Source organism: Lichenostomus cassidix, chromosome 5 (genome assembly GCF_008360975.1).
Source record: "Lichenostomus cassidix isolate B80296 chromosome 5, HeHo_3.0, whole genome shotgun sequence".
NCBI lineage: Eukaryota > Metazoa > Chordata > Aves > Passeriformes > Meliphagidae > Lichenostomus > Lichenostomus cassidix.
In genome coordinates, this window is record NC_139486.1 from 10055998 (window position 1) to 10076585 (window position 20588).

General features: G+C 37.5%; 1 protein-coding gene across 13 annotated transcripts in view; it reads left to right on the plus strand.

Annotated features, from left to right (window-relative positions):
* Window positions 1–20588, plus strand: part of CDC42BPB (CDC42 binding protein kinase beta) — a 92885-nt gene that overhangs the window by 40271 nt on the left and 32026 nt on the right. For all 13 annotated transcript variants that reach the window (XR_014852429.1, XM_085061301.1, XM_085061302.1 and 10 more), the window contains exons 4-13: window positions 3460–3555; window positions 7448–7596; window positions 9574–9667; window positions 11019–11219; window positions 13251–13499; window positions 14463–14542; window positions 15513–15679; window positions 15769–15888; window positions 17662–17795; window positions 19481–19723. Coding sequence is in view for 12 of the 13 variants with exons in the window: in XM_085061301.1 (XP_084917427.1) it covers window positions 3460–3555; window positions 7448–7596; window positions 9574–9667; window positions 11019–11219; window positions 13251–13499; window positions 14463–14542; window positions 15513–15679; window positions 15769–15888; window positions 17662–17795; window positions 19481–19723 (1533 nt within the window). In the remaining variant the exon portion in view is untranslated. The remainder of the gene's footprint in view (window positions 1–3459; window positions 3556–7447; window positions 7597–9573; window positions 9668–11018; window positions 11220–13250; window positions 13500–14462; window positions 14543–15512; window positions 15680–15768; window positions 15889–17661; window positions 17796–19480; window positions 19724–20588) is intronic.

Consider the following 20588-nt stretch of genomic DNA (forward strand, 5'->3'; position numbering starts at 1 on the left):
CAGGCATCTGTTGTTCTCAGCATTACTGTGTATTCATTTACCAGACAGTCTGCCCTAGTTCTTACCCTGAATTTATTGGCCAGATTTTTGTTTACAGTAAAGGCAAGTTAAAGACCACATGAAAGCTGAGATTGGTGCTACTATGACATTCACAGCTGTATACAAAAATGTTATGAAAAGGTCTTTCTTCCATTCAGAAAGCATGCGTTAAGGAGCTTTGCATCCTACAGTTTGTAACAGGATTTGTATAACTAGTAAAACTGTAACTAAATATTTTGGAATCAGAGATTCAGACTGTAAAACAAAATGTGTTAAGAAGGTAAATCTGTTTAAGAAGCTTTTTTGTGGCAAAAGGAGGTGTACACTGTCACAACAAATTGTGTAAATGTAAAGGCGAATGGGTACTTCACACATTAGGGAAAGAATACTAAGAATACACAGTGAGAAGCAGCTTCTTAGGATGGATATTTCTAGGATACCTGCTCCTGCACGGTAGAGGAAAACCTTATGGCACATATATAATATTATGTAAGTTAGCTGATAAATTAGCAATAGATTTGAGGAGAAAAGACATGTAGTGCATCAGGACTTGCAGCAGTTCTTTTAAGGGGCAAGCAATAGCTGCTTTGCTGAGCTTGCTGACCCTTCCCTGTCCCATTCTTCTGTCCCTTTCCTGACACCTCCTCCCCCCAGCCTGCCCTTCCTAGTCCCTCCCTTCCTTTCAATGAGTCAGTGCCAGGCCTTTTCCTGTGACAAAATCTCCTCCCTCTTGTTAAACCCCTCTTCACCACTGCCTTTGCCCGATTTAGTCACAGTCTGTCCATCCATCCATCCATGCACTTCTTTAGAGGCAGCCACTGCCACCCGGCTCTCCTTTGAGCTGTCAGGAGATTTCACACCCTGAGCTGTGCTGCATCAGCAGTTCTGCCTTAAGCCTTTCCCTGTATGAGGGAAATTTGGTGCCCTTTCTATGCAGATTTCAGCTGTGTTAATTCATTGGTCAGTACAGAATTATTTTAAACAGAAATGTTTGCAGAGGTCTCCCAAACTCTAACGGAAATCCAGCTATGCTGGCTTACTTCAGTCATTTTTAAAGTGATTTCATTAAGTGGCCTAAGTAGATGGAGCTTTTGCATGTAGAGAAGACAGCTGTTTACAAATTGTATTCTAATCATGCAACTAACTTGTCTTATCTTCTCAGGCAGGCATGAAGGATGTATAATGAGCAATAGTTTTCCCAATACATGCTTAGGAACAGTAACAGTCAAAAAAAGTTCTCTTTCTGCTGATTTTCCCCATCTGCAAAGGACAATAAAGGAACTTTCTCTCTGTGGGACCACTTTGTCTTTTCCTGTTCAATTTGCTCACTTGATTTGGCTCTTCTGGATGAGCAAGATGTTATAACCTGCATATCAAGTTCATGCAACATCTGGGTGTTAAAATTTCCCAAATGTGGCAAAACTTGTTAGTTTTTAAAATGAATCCTGCAAGAATACAGTAGCCTCTTAAATGGAGAGATCCGCTGAAAAAGTGGACTTCATGTGTTTTATTAATCCACCTCATCTATTATTATATAAAAATATTATCATCATCATTATTATTATGAGTGGTCTAAGAAGCATGTTATTGCATGGGTTTATGATTGTTGTGTATGACATAAAACATAGCAAGAAGTTAGCAAAATACTTGTTTACAGTATTCATGTATTCATGCTTATTCATGTACTAGCTGCAAGGAAAAAAACCAAATGGTTGGAAGCCACTAAAATAAAGGAAAGGTTAGTGAATATCACCTGACATCCATAAGTGGGATGGAAGCTAAAATAGGCATGCCATTTATGTTGATAAGGACCATTTGTGTTCGTTGTTCTGACAGCAAAATACATAGTCATTAGTGTATTACTGTTGACAGCTCCAAATAAGTCCTGACTGGCTGATTAGGTAGTCTGTCATGCTTTTTCAAGTCACGTCTCAAGGCCTTTTAAGCTAGTGTAAGCAGAGAAGGAGAGTTTTATGCTCTGAATTCACGATGATGCAGAGTGTTCAGCAGCATTACTGGGTTTTCGGTGTTCATAACATTCCCTCGCTATTTGAGGTTGCACAGTGAGCTGGATCAAGGGACTGATGTCTTTGAAAATAAACAAACTAGTTTTCTGTGTTGGCAGCCCTCTCACATCGTGGTGCCAGGAGATCTGAGAAGTGCTGTGCTCTGGTGCTGCGGGAAGGGGATAGGATTACTTGGAGCTGCTGTAGCTGCCAACCTTTTTTTGCAGAGCGCTACTTTGGCCCTGCATTCATAAACCGTTAAACCACTCAGTTGGCATTTAATTACAATTTACTTCTCTTTGCACCAGTGATTACTAATTTACAATGTGACCAAAGCATGGTGTTCTTCAGTAAAAATGTAGATTGAATTTTGCTTCCTTTGGGGGAAAAATAGTTGGAGATACATTTGTAAGGTGCAATCAGTATATGGTAAGGCTTGGGCTTTCCAGGCATGTTTCCATAGTACATTTTCTGAGACATCTGAAGAAGTGGCAATAGCCAAAAAAAAAAAGTTCTTGTCTGGAATCCAAACACTTCAATCTGCAGCTGTCAAATATCTTGATAATACTTCTCTGGATTGGGAGTAGTGGAAGAGTCCCAAGGTCTGTTTCTTGATAGTTCTGATCCAATAAAAACATTAATATATTTTTATTGAGGAGGACTTGCTTGAAGTTTATGAAAGTTGTTTTTATGTAAAGATGCTGAGAAAACCTGTTACACAGAGCTTGCTTCTCTGAAGTGTTGCAGTGTGCTGTTTGAAGTAGAGGAAAGAATACTGAAAATGAAAATGTATTATACCGGACAAAGATAAGGCAGCAATAGTAAAATCTGCTTATTTCCTATAGTGTGTTAGCAGTGTCTGGAACTGGGACTGTAATGTAATAAAAGTATACATGAAACTGTTTTCAAAAAGGTCTTTATCAGAATCAGACTTACTTTCCTAGAGCCATTGTCTTTCTTCTACAGATGGTAGTGACAAGTTATGCTTTCTCACTTTTAAAAATGTTTTATAGAACAACGATTTATTTTTGACTTGAATTGGCTTGTGGGCTTTTTGGTGTTTGGTGTTGGGGGGTGTTGTCTGTTAGTGTGGAGATTTTTGGGATTTTGGAGAGGGGTGTTGTGGTGGGGTTTTTTTGCTTGGTTTTGGGGTTTTTTTTGTTTGGGGTTTTTGTTTGTTTGTTTGTTCGTTTTGTTTTGTTTTTTAAAGTCGCAGTCAGGATTAGAGTCACTGAATGCCTGACTGAAACCTGCAGAGATTCCCTGGCATGTCACTTGCCCAGACTGAATTCCAATGAATAGAGACCTCTGTTCAGTAATTTGAAATAATCCCATAAAACATCCATATATATTCATCCTGTGAAAACTATTTGTTAATGTTGACAATGGCTTTTCCCCCCATGTCTTCCTTTAGACAGCTTGCTTCCGAGAGGAGAGAAATGTCTTGGTGAATGGAGATTGTCAGTGGATTACTACATTGCACTATGCCTTTCAAGATGAGAACTATTTGGTATGTTTAATTCATCAGTAAATAAAAGCTTCGGGTTGTGAAAGAACTTCATTTTTGGTATATTTTAAGAATGTAAGTGCATTAAATCAGTCCACCTCATGCCTCACAGCAGTGTTTCAATATTCTTGTTTTCTCCTTGAAAAAAAAAACTTCAAAGGGACTGACTGTAGTTCCAGGAGAGTGAGAAAATTCTGTAGGACTGTAGTGTATGAAGGTTTAGTTAAGCATCTTTAATTAAGTAATCTCCCCTTGCATATAAAAATACCATGTTCAAACTTAGTATTTTGGATAAGGTTGCAATTAAGTAATTTGAGAGGTGTTAACTGTGCAAGAAATATTTTTATTTTATTTTAAACTTTCAGATTGTCTTTTGAAGCAAGATTTTGTTTTAAAGTGGCAAATGTAATTTAAAAGTTTGGTAGTCTAAAATCCTTAGGGGAAAAAGAGCCTATTTCTAACTCTTTCCATGGGTGCTGAGACAAAACACAGTACTTCGTCATGTTTGAAGTATTTTTATAATAACAAGCACATTGTAAGAATATAAGTAGTCACATCTTAGGCCATCATTTATAGGCTATTTCCATTGAATGATCTGTGCTAGATCAAGATTTTCAATCTCTCACAGTTTAGTTATCTCTGGCACTGCCTCATGATTTCAAATCCCCTTATGATTTCAAATTCCAACAGAACCAACCTTCAGACATCAACTTGCATAAAAAGCATCCTGTACTGTATTTCCAAGTAGCTTATAAGAATGGAGCTAGCTAAGGAAAAATTGTTAGCTGTGCGAGATAACAAGTAAATAGTAAAGACAGCATAGAGGGGGATGTTTTCCCAAAGTTCCCAAAGGCATTTAGATATTGAAGTTTCACTTGACAGCAGAATGTAGACATCTAGCATCTAATTTAAGATCCAGTATCTAAGAAGACAACAGTTCTGCCCGGCAGCCAAAGGCAGCAGATTCCCAGCTTGCCTGAGGTCTGCTCCTGCATGTGCTGAGATGCTGCCTTCCAATTTGGTCTGTTACTCAGAACCCATCTCCTGTAAATGTCTGGTGCTCACAGATGGAGTGGATCTGCATCTCAGTTACCATTGTAAATGATGCATGAAGAAAAGGTGAAAAACATCAGGAAATCAGTTCATCCAAAAACTTAGACAGAAGGTTGTCTTCTGTGTCATCCAGTACTTGTCCAGGGGCTAAGAAATCTCTATTCAGTTCTCTTTGGAGCTTGAAGAAGTTTATAGCCACATTTTTCCTCATCCTGGAGAGTGCTGCCTTGTTACAGAACCTGGGCAGGTTTGGTTTACTCTTTTAGCTGTGCTGTTCATCCATGATCCTTGTAGAAAGGAATACAAAGCTGAGAACAAAACAAGAACAGACAATGGGGTTTGGTTTTCCAGCCTGGTCCTCTGCAAGAGAAAGCTCTAGGTTCCAGTATTTCCTCCCAGTGATGTTTGTGCATTGTATCTAGTGATTCTTAAATGCAAAACCACATAAGCTAACCCTGAACAGAGGGAGAGCCTTATGCCTTCCTCCACCTAGTGCTCTTGCCTCTGGCTGTATGATAAAGGGTTCAGAACAAGACAAAGAAAAGGTAAGATAGTAACACAGAAAAGCAGTAGCTGGCTTTGGAGAGTCTAAAAGTATTTAGGGTTTTATTCTCTCTATTTAATATTAACAGAGCATTTGATAATGCAGAACTTACATTTAAGCAAGAAATACAAAATTCTGTGAAATATATATGTTCTGGATTTAATTTTCTGGTTCTGCTCTTACAGTTTTAAAACCTTCCAAGCAAATGCCCCATGCATTACTGTTTTCTAAACAGCCAGTTCTTAAATGACATTACATGGAAATGCTAGCGTAATTTTTTTCTGGTTCTTAAAAAGCTTTCATAAGAGACAGTCTAAGTCAAGATGGGTTAAGTAAGCCTTTGGTGATTTAGCTGAAGCAAATATGATGTAAGCGAAACATAGTCCATGAATATTGGGAACTTGTATGAGACTTGAAGTTCTCTGTCTCTTCCCAATTCAAATCCCTTAATTTTCTTTCCCAGTCTCATTCATGAAGAAGGGCATATGTGTGTTCGACTGCTGTCAGCCCCTCAAAGGCTTCTGAGTACTCATGAGAGTATTTTGATATCCTTTTTTCCTTTGATTTCTAGCTACTCTCACGTTGTTTGATGTAGTCACTTCCTTGGAAGAAATGCAATACCTTTAGATTTCAGCATCAGTACAGCCTTTATTTTAACTCCATAAGAAGGGAGAAGCACCTCCTGGCAAGCAGATAATTTTGAATTGAAAGATTAATAAAGTTGTACTTCCTCATAGAAGAGGTTTCACCATCTTTCTGTGATCCAAGTGCCTTCCTTCATGGGTCACCTGAGTTCTTGTTGAGTTATAAATGCTTTGGGAGCTGACGGAAGTGCATTACCTTGTCTCTGACAGGCAGGATATTTCACTTCCCACAGAAGGCTCTATAAAGTCTCTTTGCCTTGAATTTGAGAGAAACTGTTTCAAGATAATATCCCCCTTAGAAGATTGATGGTTTCTGTCTGCAGTATTTTGTTTTGAAACATAATTGTTGCTTGTGTACAGTGTTCAGTACGTGTTTAAAGTTCCTTGCAGCAATACCCACAGATTGATTTCAATATAAATGATGCAATTTGCCTATCAAATTAAGCTGTAATTTGAATAAGATAGAGAAAAATATCAAAACTTTTGGCTTTTGGAGTCACTCTTTTAATCCAAAAGATAGTGAGGAAATGGTTAATATTGTACTTTATGTTCTTTGCATTCCTATATTCTTTCATTTGCTTCTCTTGTGGAAGATGAATCTGTGGCAGGGACAATGGATTCTAGGTTGCTTTAGTTTGAGGAGAAAAATAAGATGACTGCTTTGGAAACTTAGCTCCAGAATAAGTTAGTCCTAAATCCACATATTAAATCATCTTGGGAAACATGGAGCAATACGGCTTAAGACTGGTAGTACTAGTGATGGTCTGGATTTAGGTGGATATTACAATGAAACATCTGAAACATAATCTTTGTTTTGTGGTATGAGAAACAAAAAGCATTCCTGAGTCCTTTTCTTTCATGTCACCCTATCAGTATTGGTCCTTTCCACGAATAGAGTGATTGCAGATTGGCCTAGGAGGCTGTTTATTTTTCATTGAAATATATTCAAACGAACATTAATCTTTGACTTTTAAGTTTCTCACTTTAGTGCCTCTGGCTTGACAGTGCTTTTGGCTTTTCATGGGCATCCATGTATAGTAGAGTAGTGTAATGTATAGTGTCATTCAGCTCCTGCCAGCTGTGTTATGCATCCGTGATGTGAAATGTGCCAAGATGCATACTTGAAGATGTTGATGTGATAAGTGCCACTTCAGGAACAACAAGTAGTATTGAAATGGTAACAAAACTAAAAGTAGTAATGAAATGTATATGTTAGACTTAAGCTGCATTAAATATTTATTTTAACTATACTTTTTTTTTCTTTCATCATCCTCTGGAAATTTTCAGTTTAAGAGTTGATGACCTACATTAGTTTTGGTGATATTAGATAATTTTCTTTGTGATACTAGTTAAGACAGACATAAACTCACCCTGATTTACTTCTTTGTTGCTGCCATATTTTGTTTGGGGTTTTTTTTATCATAGGAACTAAATGCTGATGTGTCATTCTTACTGTGATTGTTAAAGGAATATGATACCTTTTTATCCTAAGTAAATAAATAAAAGTGAAACAGAAGACCACCAATTTTGACTACTTTTCACACACATAGACAAAAATAGTGAAAGGGTTTTTTTCAGGGGTTAACTGATGAACTTCAATTTTTTTTTCTAGCTGCTGTCTTTCAGTACTTGACTACTTTATTTCCATTTTCAGTATCTAGTGATGGACTACTATGTTGGTGGTGACTTGCTGACACTTCTCAGTAAGTTTGAAGACAAACTTCCTGAAGATATGGCTAGGTTCTACATTGGTGAAATGGTGCTTGCTATACATTCCATACATGAGCTGCATTATGTGCACAGGTAAATACCTTCTCATTTGGCAAAAAATACACATACAGTTATATGAAGTTAATTCCAAAGATACTTCTGTGTATACAGCTGGGTACAGTAGCAACAGGCAAGCTACTGTGCATGCATGCTTACAGTATACTGTGTAATAGCTGTATAAGCTATTATATTTTAAATATCAAGTTTTGATAGATGGATATCAGAAGCAGTGACATTTATCTGGTCAACCTTTTACTGACTCTTCTATTTTTAATCACGGCTCTTGACTTATTCTCAATTCACTTAATAAATATTTATCAGCCTTTGTCCAAGCCATCCTAGAAGTTTGAAGCTGTTTGAAATGGTTTGAACTTACTACAGATGTTTAGACATTCTGCAGAATTTATGCACAGTAAGCCCATGATCACATCAGTGCATTTGCTTACCTGAGGTCATTCTCAAACAAGTTTTGTAATCAGTGGGCATGTGCTGGTCTAATTGTTTTTGCACACAAGATGTATATTTTGAATCAGTGGCTACCATCAAGTAAACTTAGGTTGTGGTTGGTAGTAGCTGTACAATTAAAAGTTTAAAAAGCATAGGGAATTCTCAGCTACAATGCTTTGAACTCTTCTTTTGTTTGCACTTTGATTGCTGTTTTAAAAATTTAAAAGAAAAGATATTTGAACTCTCTAAAACTCCTGTGAGTAAATGTGGACAATATTTGGGGATTTATAAATGTTACAGCCTCGGAGAATTTCACCAGAGGCACCATTACACTGATTTCCAAGGAAAGTGGCCTGACTTAGTGAGCAGCTACATCTTTTCATGGGGCTGAATGAAGGTCTGTTGTGGCAATAGGAGTATGTAGTTCTGTGGCCAAAACACGTGCTGTGAAAAGGACATGTGCCAATGCCCAAGAAATTACTGCTTGGCAACTGGAATGGATTAGGAGGAAGCATGATTGCTCTGGAGAGGGTTTCAAGGACCCTTTAAAGGCTTATATGACCTGTTAGCTGTAGATAGGAGAAAGTGGAGCTCAGAGAGGGGGCATTAAGCCTTTCTGAACAGCAGTACTGGTCCCTGAGGAAAGTGAGAGCTGTACGCCAAACAGATATTGGCTCATGCTGCAAGTGGCGCTGTGAGCAGTTCTTTAAAAAACAAACAAACAAATTAGTGTATAGTTGTATGCTAGTTTTCATAGTCCCCTGCAACTACCAAGCTTGACTTGTGGTTGTGGGACTGTAAGGGAACATTGACAATATCTGGAGCTGAAATGTATAGAATAAGTTAAACAATACAGAATTGCTAATTAATTTGTTGGGCAAGCATAACGACATAGTCCAATTTTCTCAGCACATATTTTTGTGTATTATCACAAGTAAATATGCATTTAAATTTAATGTTGACAAGCATAGATTAACATTTATTATTTTGTATTAATACTGCTAATGAGCAGCAGTATTAGTGACATTTTAGAAATGAATTTCAGAGCATTAGCCCTTGGTTAAAAAAGGTTAATTCAAGTTTGTGTTGGAAAAATGTATCGTTGACAGAATTTTTACACATATGGGGACCCTTTGTCAAACCTATCACAGTTTTTCTCACAAGTTTCCATAAGTGTGAAACTGGAATTCAGCACATTAAAAATCAGACATTATCAGCTTCCGCATCTGTAGCAAGGTGTATAAGAGCACCTTATTTTTGTTTACTACTAGTAATTGTCATCTCCTCCTCAAAGATTAGGCTGAAGGTGTTGTACAATTTTCTCTAATTTTTAAACACATGTAGTGGCATCTGGGATTTCACATTTGAAAAGAAATACAGATTTTATGATGCAAGAAAACTGGTGGGTTTAAGGTTGGTCAGGAGGAGAGAGCCATAAATAGTACCATAAAAAGAGTTTACATCAGTGGGTAAAATTCTGTGTTATTTTGATGCAAGATTAATCTTTACAAGCAGAGCTAATACTGTATGTTTAAATCTTTTCACTTTTTTCTATTGTAACAGGGACATAAAGCCTGATAATGTTCTTTTGGACATGAATGGCCACATACGACTGGCAGACTTTGGGTCCTGTCTGAAAATGAGTGAAGATGGCACAGTATGTATGAAGCAAAATTTATTTGGGTCGCTGAGAGTGGGACCTTATAAGTGAGTTGTTGGTTTTAAAGAGATTAGACATTATCAGTGTGCATCAGGGATGTGATAGATTGTGGACTTTCTGACATGCTAAAAATTTAGGGTACAGTATAACTCAGCATACTTAAAGGCATTTTTGACATCTTCACCTCCTTTTTTTAGCGGCTGCTAACCTTTAAAGTTATCGTTTGCTATATTTTTCAGTTTTTCTTCTAATGACCATTTCAGTCCAGGGGGGAAGGGTCACTGACCAGCTACACCAGTTAGGCACCTGCAAATGTGGAGTCACCATCCCTGTAGGTATCAAAAAGACATGCAGATGTGGCATTTGGGGACGTCGTTTAGGTGGACTTGGCAGTGCTCAGTTAACAGCTGAACATAATGATCTTAAAGGTCTTTTCCAACCTAAATGATTGTTTAGATTCTATAATTAATAAGCAGTTTGTTTTGTATGCCTTTGACAAATTGAACAGCAACATGATGGTAATTGGCCATCTTGTGCAGCAGATTGGATATACCTCTAAAAGCTAAATTACTTGTGACAGGTTTTGTTTGTTTTGCCTCATTTAGGACGCTTCCAGGGGTGCCAGCCCTGCCAAAGTATGGCATGCAGCATCATTCACTGGTTTTGGCACAAACTCACATCTTGGTGATGTTCCCTAGGCATAAAATGCCTGTCAGAGCTTTACCATATTAAAATGCAAAATGAAGGAGCCATTAGAATTGAGAACATATTCCTAGAGATTAGAGCTGTGCTGCCCTGATGTTGAGGGCATCCCTACTGCTCATGCACAGGGTAATTTCCCCACCTTACTCCTGTAGTGCATCCAGTTGTACATCAGGCAATAAACATTTGACTGATTTCTGACATAATAAAACTTATCCAGGAAACTTCTTCAGTGATCTTCAAATGAAACTGTAAAATTCAGGGGTAGGACTTGATCTCCCTACTTACTCATTTTTCATTTCAACTTCTGACAGCCAATTGCAGTTTTAAAGTATAAACAGACACAAAGGCAAAATACATTTTGTCTTTCTGCTTTCACAATTGCTGTGATTCTTTTGGGTTTCTACTGTGTTCAGAATAAAACATATCAACTGATTTTATGTTTTAGTAGAATAGAACTTCATCTTTGCAGTCTTTATTACTTTCTTAGTATTTTCTTTGTTATGTTGCTGTGAATTTATAAATCTTGTCCTTCTCCAGAATCATGTCCTGGTGTCTCTGTTTGTCAGAAATATTAGTGTTTGAGTAAAAAAGTTGCTGAGAGAAACTGAAAACTTACGAGAATTATGTTTGCCTTATTTTTAAGGTACAGTCATCAGTAGCAGTGGGTACTCCTGACTACATCTCTCCTGAGATACTGCAAGCAATGGAAGATGGAATGGGGAAATATGGACCTGAATGTGACTGGTGGTCCCTGGGTGTCTGCATGTATGAAATGCTGTATGGTGAAACACCCTTCTATGCAGAGTCACTAGTGGAAACCTATGGGAAGATTATGAATCATGAAGTAAGAGCTGTATTAAATCTCATGTGTTCTGAGTTTGTAGTGTTTACAGAGAAACTTACCACTTAAAGGTACTGAAGTGATGGTAGTTCTTTGCATTTTCACAGTGGTTTTGATCCATGTTGTGTAGGTTTGTTGGTTCAGGTTTTAGGAATGCCTGCTTCTCTGAACTGCAGAATGTCAATTTTTGACGACTTGAAATTTTTCTCTAAATGCTGATTTTCTTGTTGGAAAGTATAAGTAATCATCACAAAATCAAAATTAAAATCTACTCTTGTCTTAGGCTCAATCAAAGTTTCTTCTGGACTGTGCAGGAGAAATGAAGTAATGCATTATTTACACAGCTGTGCACATTTTCTGTCACACTGATAGCAGTACCAAAAAGGCAACAGGCAAGTCAACCAGTGTAGACAGGAGCTGCATGAAGAGCCTGAGTTTGGGAGGAGTTGCCTGGAGTGGCAGTGGGTTGCAAACTGTGAACTTGAGCTGCATGAAGAACATGCGGTCAGGGGGTTTGTCCAGGGTCAGAGTGGTAGGGAGGTATTGGAACTTGTGCATTTTGAACATTAGAGAGTGAGAATAAACCAGTCCATGGTGTCATTGCAAGAGCTGTATTAGAAGGACATGTTTATGTGCTTATTTCCCCTAGGTAGCCAGAAGCTGTTGCATAGGGTGTGTTATTGCATTTTCTTCTCCCTGGGTGAGTGCAGCTTACTGGGGTTTACAGTGCTGGGCTCTCACAGTGAAGCAGGGATAGGGTATGAAATGATAGGATGGGATGATAGGATCATGAAGTGGTAGGACATGAAATCCTTGCCAGAGCTGACACCCTTGCTGTGATGAATATTAAGCTCTCTCTATCTTTAATTCCTTCAATGACCTAATGATTGCTACTGTAACCAGTGTAAACTCTGGCTGCCTGGCTCTTGAGCTAAACGGGAGGAAATTTGAAGCTGGTGTCTTGCAAACTTAATATTTTAATCTCATTTTGGACACACAATCAATATGATTGTATGCTTTTCATTTGAAGTTTTAAAGTCGAATTTCATTTATGATCATTTAGTCCTTAATAATCTCATTTTTAAACTTGAAAAGTTGTATTAAAATGCATGGATATATATCTATTTTAATGTATATCCATATGCACATCAGCAAGCTGATATAGTGGGTGGCATCCCTGCCCAGGAAAGGGGGATTGAAAGGATGATCTTTCTGGTTCCTTCCAACTCAAACATTCTATGATTCTGCAATACTTAAAAATATGCTATTGTCTTTTACTGGAAAACAAACAAACAAACCAAGAACAAACGCCATCCTCATCAACCAACCAAAAAACTCCCCAAAACCTTTCTTGACTATTTAGTAATAGTAGTAACACTCTAAAATGCAAATAAAGTTTTCCCAGCTTTTTCAATCAAGAGTAATTTCAGTCATTAGTGGTAATTACAATTTTTAGATCTTATGTTTGTTTATGATAATATATATATTTTTTAAATGTAGATTATCTTTTGGTAAGAACAACAGGTATTTAACCTATAAATCAGAAAAATACATTTTTAAATATGACAGCATTTGGTAAAGAATTGACTACCATGATGGGGTTTTAAGAGTTGAAATTAATTTAGTCTCAAGCAGTGCATCTCCAGGAGGATCAGTGGACCTCTGACTAAGAATACCAGTGAGGGTCTGCCTTTATTATATGACCTTTATTATATTGTAGTCTGTAAAAATTTTGGTATGTCTTAAAAAAAAGTTCGCTTTTTCTTGCAAAGTTACTGCAATCACAGATCAAACAGATCTGTATTAAAGAAATTGAAAAATGATTTCTTGTCCTTGAAATCCAATTTAAGACAAAAAGTCTGTCACTGAATGTATTGAATTGTGCTCTGTCATTGCTCACTGTAACTAGAACAGTATCTGACTATTCATTTTCAGTTTTATTGGTGTAATTTAGCATGTTTTTTTGAAACTACAACTGAAAGTTTTGAAATTAATTCCTTCTCTAAAAAATTCTCAATTTGTTTTGTTGTCTAGGAACGGTTTCAGTTTCCATCCCATGTTACAGATGTATCTGAAGAAGCAAAAGATCTTATTCAGCGACTGATCTGCAGCAGGGAGCGTAGACTGGGACAGAATGGAATAGAGGATTTTAAGTCTCATGCGTTTTTTGAAGGACTTAATTGGGATAACATCCGAAACCTAGAAGCACCTTACATTCCAGAAGTTAGCAGTCCTTCTGACACCTCAAACTTTGATGTAGATGATGATGTACTAAGAAATCCAGTGAGTCTTTGTTTTTAAATATTACTGATGGAAGTATGCAATCTTGCTGGCACTGCAAGGTAGTATTGAGAACTGATTTCAAAATAAATAAAGTAAGAGATGAGGAACAAGTCACTTCAAATGCAAAAAATTTAAGTATTTAATCTCTTTGGCATTTTGGTTTATCAGAAATTGTGAGCTGCTTTTCTAAGTGGTAGCGCTTGCCAAAATGTATTACTGTTACATGGTCAAAGTTAAAACATATTTAGGTGGGGAAAAAAGTCCCTTAGATGCCCTTTCAGTTTACCTTTACAGGGAGCTAGTATTTGCATTTATTCCTTTTCAAAGGTGAACAAAAAAAATCTGTCTTTAGAAAGACACATATATTCTCCATGCCGTTTGCAAGCACAGATGTCCAAGTGAGAGGACTCATCCTGCTACTTCCCCACTCACTTAAGAACCAGGAGGTTGGTTCTTGGAATAGGGAACATTGGAACTCCTCTATTTCTGTTGTCTAGTAGTTTACAAATGGGTCAGGAGGAGTAGAGAGCTTTTGTAGTAATTTGTTCACCAGCTTGTATTCCATGGAATGAAGAGCTTTTGGCATGTTTTTTGATTACATGTCTGACAGTAACTAAAACACTAAGACTAACAGCATGCATTTTGGTGCCAGGTCAGTTTTAATTAGGAACTTGAAATTTCGGGTTTCCTTTTACTGGCTGCATTGTGCTTTGAACTTGTTGAAATGCTGCCCTTTCAAGTGCCAGTTCAAGAGGCTCCGAAATTCAAGTCATTATATTAGGCGAGCTAATCTGAAATAAAGTTTGTCCAGGGGCAGTGGAGCATAACTGCCAATTGTCAGTCGGTGTATGAAGGAAAATCTTTCCTTTAGCTATCTCTCTTTTAGCTGTTGAGACTCAATCAAATGTCTTTGACTCTGTATGGGTTCCCTCTTGGGTTTTCATGCACGTTGTTTTCATGCAGGAAGTGGTGCCCCCAAGTTCTCACACAGGCTTTTCTGGATTGCATTTACCATTCGTTGGGTTTACTTACACCACTGATAGGTAAGCAAAGGATATCTTCTTCATTGAACTTGTTCCCCATATGCAGCTAATTCCTGGGAATTCTCATTTTCATAAACATGTAGAAAAGTGTATGTCCATAGGTGAACCTGTGGCTTAACTTTTATCCCTTGTTTTTATTTCAAATGTCTGAAGATATTTTGGTTGTGTTTACCAAGATTAGGTGCTTTTGTATTTAATATTTTATCTATTTGAAATGACAGAAAGTTAAGGGACTAGATGTGTCAATTGAAGTTTCTTCATTGAGAGGCTGCGAGCAAGTCTTGTCCATGCTGAACACCTGCCAGGAGCTGTTCAGGTTTATCTCATTGGTCCACTGTCCTGCTGGTAGAACAAGTTAACAGAGAGGGTTTTGAGCATGGACAAAGTGGCTCACTTTGTATATCTTTGAAATGGCCTCCATCTGACTTCAGAGATCTCTCAAACATATGCTTGTCTCTGATATTAAGGTATTCTGCCCTGTTAGTTATTTTCTTATTTCTCCTTGCATGGATTTGTTACCCCATGAAACCAAAACAAGCATGTCATCCTTTTCATAATGCGATTATGTGCCTTAACTTAAATCCATCTTTGCCATGCTTTAAACTAAACTTTTGGAGTTGTCCCTCAGCTATCTCAGTACAGCTATCTCAGTACACTTACCTGCTTCCTTTCCTGCCAGGTACTAGTAACCTGTAGCATGAGAGAGTTAACATTTTCAATCATTTAGGCAGTTTGTGGAGGTGTATCTGCATTATTGAAATCCTGCATGCAGGTATCTTAATTTTACAGCAGCGTATGCGGTAGCTGGGAAATAATAACTTTACCCTGAGAATTGTCTCTGCAGTAACAATTACTGCACTAATTGTTCTTGTAAATTTAAGGTGCGTATTTGGTGGAATCCCAGCATGTCACAGCTATAGACCACTGTGAGTATTTATTAAAGTGTCCTAACTGATGTATTTCTTTTCAGCTCTTTATCTGATAGAGGCACTTTAAAGAGTGTGCTGCAGTCTGACACTGTAACCAAAGATACGGATGTACAGCGAGACTTAAAGAACACTTCACAAATAGAAGGTTATGAAAAGAAAATACGGAAATTAGAGCAAGAAAAGCAGGATTTGAACAGAAAACTGCAAGGTCAGTGGTATATATTTGTTTGAATTCTTAGTTCTGCTCATTGGAATATATTTTATTGAAAATCTTTTCCTTTCTGTTCGGATTTTAAGAATCAACAGAGACAGTGCAGAACCTCCAAGGTCCAGTGTGTGTTACAGCAAATACAGGTCGTGATAAGGAGATTAAAAAATTAAATGAAGAAATTGAACGGTTGAAGAACAAATTAACAGGTAAGCCTCTGGCATGGTAATTATAGTAATGCAATTTTTTTTGCAATAAGTAGAATTAATGTTCTTGAGGTATTTAAAAAACAAAGGGTTTTTTAAAGCCATGTTCAATATTAAGAGGCATTTCAGTTTTTTCTAGATGAGCGTGTAGCCAGTTCTTCCACTTGCTTGGCTTGATAGCACATACTAGCATGGGAGGTCCATCTTTGTGTGATGGATTGTGTGGATAGATTTAGTTAAATTTATTTTGTGTGGTATTTGTTTCCCTAAAAATCTCAGGAGATCCTGTTCTCTGACTCCTCTGTTTTCGGAGGAGTATTGTGTTGGAGAGGTTTTACTTTGAGGCGGGTGAAATAGCAGTCTGGTTGCTCTTTAGTAACATAAAGGAGTAGAAGGGAGAATGTGTAATAGTAGTTCACATTTAAATATTTCTGAGCTCCTGCTCCCTTTGTGTTTCTGTTTGGTGAGGCATTAATTAGGAAGCACTGAGCGTTGCAGAAAAACAAATACTGGCATCTGTCCTGAGGGAAGACTGACTCACCCATATCACTGAAAATCTGTTGCTTGACAATGCTGTTAGTTTATCCATGCAAACCTCCTGTTCGCACCTAATTTTTAAGTGGGAATCAGTGATAAACAAAATGGTAGTTTTGAATCCTAATGACTTGGCTGGGAGTTTTATAGAGGCCTGTATAGTGTGAGTTCAGATGCTGAGTTGCTGATGCTGATTTTTTAAAAAATATTTTTCCCCATTTCATTTGACAATACACCCTTTCTGTAGGTATATACACTGCAAAAATCAGCTCTACTCTCCTACATAGATTCTCCTTCCAAAAAAAACCCAATTCTTGCATATTCTGAAATCAGGTTTGCATCACAATAGTTAGACTAAGGTTCTACTTCTGCAAAGGGTTCAGGTTTATCTAGTTCTTCAACCAGTGATGTCCTGGTAAATATAAACTCTTTGATTTAAAAAGAAATAGCATTGGTTCATGTAGGGTGGGAGGAAGTTTGTTCTGAAGTGAGGAAAGGAATAATACTTCGAGCATTAACAGCAGTGCTTGGGATCTTGGGAACTTGAGTGAGGCAGTTATTCCCTGTGAAATTTCTTATTTATTTGTTTAGAAGTAGTAAATAAAAACAGAGAATTGCAGTTCATTTTTTTAGAATTGGTAAGATTGAGCAGAAGTGTATAAAGGTGGCTATGTTGGGATTTTTGCACTTAAAACCAGTAATTTCAAATAAAATTTGTTTATTTTTCTTTGAAAGTAAGGAGCGAACAAACTGCCAGGAATATGGGCAGTTGAGTCTCCAGCTTGCCTTGTGCTGGATGGTATTTCCTTCCCAGGCTATTTATTAGTTCTTACCTAGTCTAGAAAAGAAATAGTCCTTGCCTGTCTTGCTGGATGCACTAACGACTGTAGCCTTTTTGTTGCATAATGAAAACTATTTAGGAAACACATTACTAGAACTGGAATTGGAGTTTACTTTGATATTTTCAAGGGCTAGAAGTTGTGTTCCTCAAAAGCAAAACAAAGCCTTATGCTAAGGCTTTTTCGCTTATAGATCACAATCTTTGGGAGAATTTCTTTAAGGGGCTGAGAAAAATAAAATTATTATGAGTGCCCCAAAGTTACTTTAAACAGTCTAAAATGGTGGGAATGGGAAAGAAGCTGTTTTTCTGAGCGAAGTGATGCCAATTTGCGTGAATAATGTGACTTGTTTTATTGGTATTTATTTGGGACCAGTTACCTTTAAATATGTATTAATCTACAGATATAAGTAAACTGGAAGCACAGCTTGCAGATGCAGTGGCTTTTCGACAAGAGCATGAAGACTCCATTCACAAGTTGAAAGGACTAGAAAAACAGTGCAGAGTACTGAGGCAAGAAAAGGAGGACCTTCATAAGGTATTGATCCAAAGGCAGAAACATTTTAAAATGTAAAGTAGTTCTAGAACATGTACGTTGTGATTGCAATTGTGTTTTAAATGCTGCTTTTTAAATCTATGCTGAGATGTTAGGGAACCTATTTAGCAGTACAGTAGCTTTCCAGAGTATCACACTTTCTTTTTTGGAAGTTGATGGGCTTCTTACTTCAAATGTGTTCTGCTAGATGAAACAAACACCTAAAGAACGGTTTTAATTAAGCTGTTTAATGATTCTTAACCATTTCAATAGAAGTCTGAGGGCAATCAACAGAGGCTTCAGAGCTTTGGGGTGAGTTGTTAAGGGATCAGGAATACAAGTGTTGTTCTCCTTCATTCTTCCAGTTCCAGGGAATGATGAGAGAGGACACAGACCCAGCAGATACCTGGCTGGCGTCCCTGGCAGAATTCTGGGGTTTCTGACCTTGGTTCAGTTTACATGACACCAGGCCTGCTGCTGACAGTTTGGGTACACCTGTCTATTTAGGGGAAAAGGATCTTTGCACAGAAATTACCAGGGCTTATTGAAAAAGCCTATTTACTCTTCTTTATAGCAAAAGGTTAATTATTGCTTAAGGCTGGTGATGACTTTTATGTAATCGCGGAGTTTATTTGCTGCTGTGTAAATTATCCCTTTGTTTGCTTCCTAAAATTTAGCAGTATTTCACTTTTAAGTCAGCAAAATAATTTGCAGTAAAGTAAACAGGGATTTGCATGTACTACATACCACTTTCAATAATAACAGAAAAAAAGCTACCTGTATTGGAATAATTAGTTTTGCACAAGTCTACCAGCCATATGATTCCTGAGCATTCATATAGTTCTAAGAGTAATCTGTGGGCCAAAATCTCTGGGCTGCTTGTACACTAGAATTTAACAGTGTCTCTTCTGTCTCTTAATCACTGGTAGGGGTTATTTGCCAGATTGTATGAGTAGCAGAGAAGGCAGATCTGCTGCTTCTGGTCTGAATACATGCTTTTTGGGAAGTAATCCTCCTGACGTGCTCCTACTAATGGCAGAAATTTTTTGAATTCCCTTCGTCAGTATATGTTTATTTTGTTGTGTAGTTCTACTCTTTTTGTTACTTTTCCTCCCACTCTCAAATGATTTTATGTCGAACATTCCGTTTGTATTTTTTTCCTGTTAATTTTTGTTAACTAATTTCTGAAAGGAAATAGTTTTTATACTTTCAGTTAAAGTATTAAGGGCTTCACAGTTTGTTTTAAGGAATCTTCCTCAGTTTTCTGAAACATTTCACATTTGCTGCAGCCTCTCGGTGCTGGTACAGGGTATTTGATGTCTCTCCCAAGTCTGCTGTCTGCTAAAGCATTCCTTTAAACAAGGTTACAAATGTGCAGGTACATGGTGGTAATGCAAAATTAAGTTATTTGGAAATGAGGTGTCCTTGTGTAGTCACATTTATGAGAAAGACTTCTGTGACACCAAAGGTAGTTTCAGAGCTGCCACACAAGAAGCAGAGTAATGGCTGTATTTGTATGTCATTGCAGCTGCTTAGCCAAACAGTTATGTAAATTAAAAATTAGGAATAATCTTTTGTAGTTATGTGAGGTGGTCAAGACAGGCTTATGTAGGTCCAGTTTTTTTCTTCTTGGAAAGAATATGGGGTGTTCAAATTACTCTATTTATTGTAATTTTTTTTTAAACCAGCAACTCGTAGAAGCCTCAGAGAGATTAAAGATGCAGTCCAAAGAACTGAGGGATGCCCACCAACAAAGGAAGCTGGCTGTGCAGGAGTTCTCTGAGCTCAGTGAGAGGATGGGAGACCTGCGGTCCCAAAAGCAGAAGTTGTCCCGGCAGCTTCGCGATAAAGAGGAAGAGTTGGAAGTGAGCATGCAGAAAATTGATGCTCTGCGACAGGACGTCCGTAAATCAGAGAAGATAAGAAAAGAGGTAGCTTGTTAAAATAGCTAGCACTCGTGTTTCAGCAGCTGCTTATCTCTCATATGTGATGGTATTGAAAAATTGGGAGTGTCTTCTGGGGTTTTGGGGTTTTTTTCTGATTTGCACTCAGGCTGATTTGAATCTGGAGGAAAGTATTCTTGCTATATGCCCGGTTTATTAGTTCTGGTGTTTTGATTCTTGTAGAGTCTGACTCACAGTCAGCTTGAAACCCATAAAGTTCAGTGAGTGTCTTCATGTGCTCTGAGGTTGGAGTATTTTGACTTCATTATTTTTTTAACTGAATGTTTCTCTTCAGCTGAAGGGAGGAGTAGTGATGCAAACTAAATATGTGGGTTTCCTTCCACTGTAGCTAAGTCATTGCAAGAATATCTTTAATATCTTTAAGCAAGTTAATTTCCAATTAGTATTCTAGGTAATTGGTATTTTTACATCAGCTGAAGTGGATAGCCAGAAGAGGGCATAAGAAAAAGTTACTGTGGTTAATCTGGAGTGTTTTAATCACTGAAAAACCATCGTGTTTTCTGTATTCTCTGGGTGAAGTGTAGAAGAGAAATTCAGGAGCTCTATAAGCATTGCTAGAAAACTTCTGGCAAAATGAAGGGCAGTTTATGAAAATGTAGTAGAAGATGAAGTTTCTAAGGCTTTTATCCATGAACAAGAAGTGATAGTTAACTGGGAACTGGTGAATTGTTGTGGCATCTCATCTTTAGAGCAGAGTGCAGCAGGCATTCAAGTGTTGTTGCTTATTTGATTAAATACTTTCATGCAGAACTTTAAAATCTCCTGTCTTTGTTCTTAAAAATTCCTCTGTACTCCCTTTCATAACAGTTGTATCAATCTTCTATTTAGAATA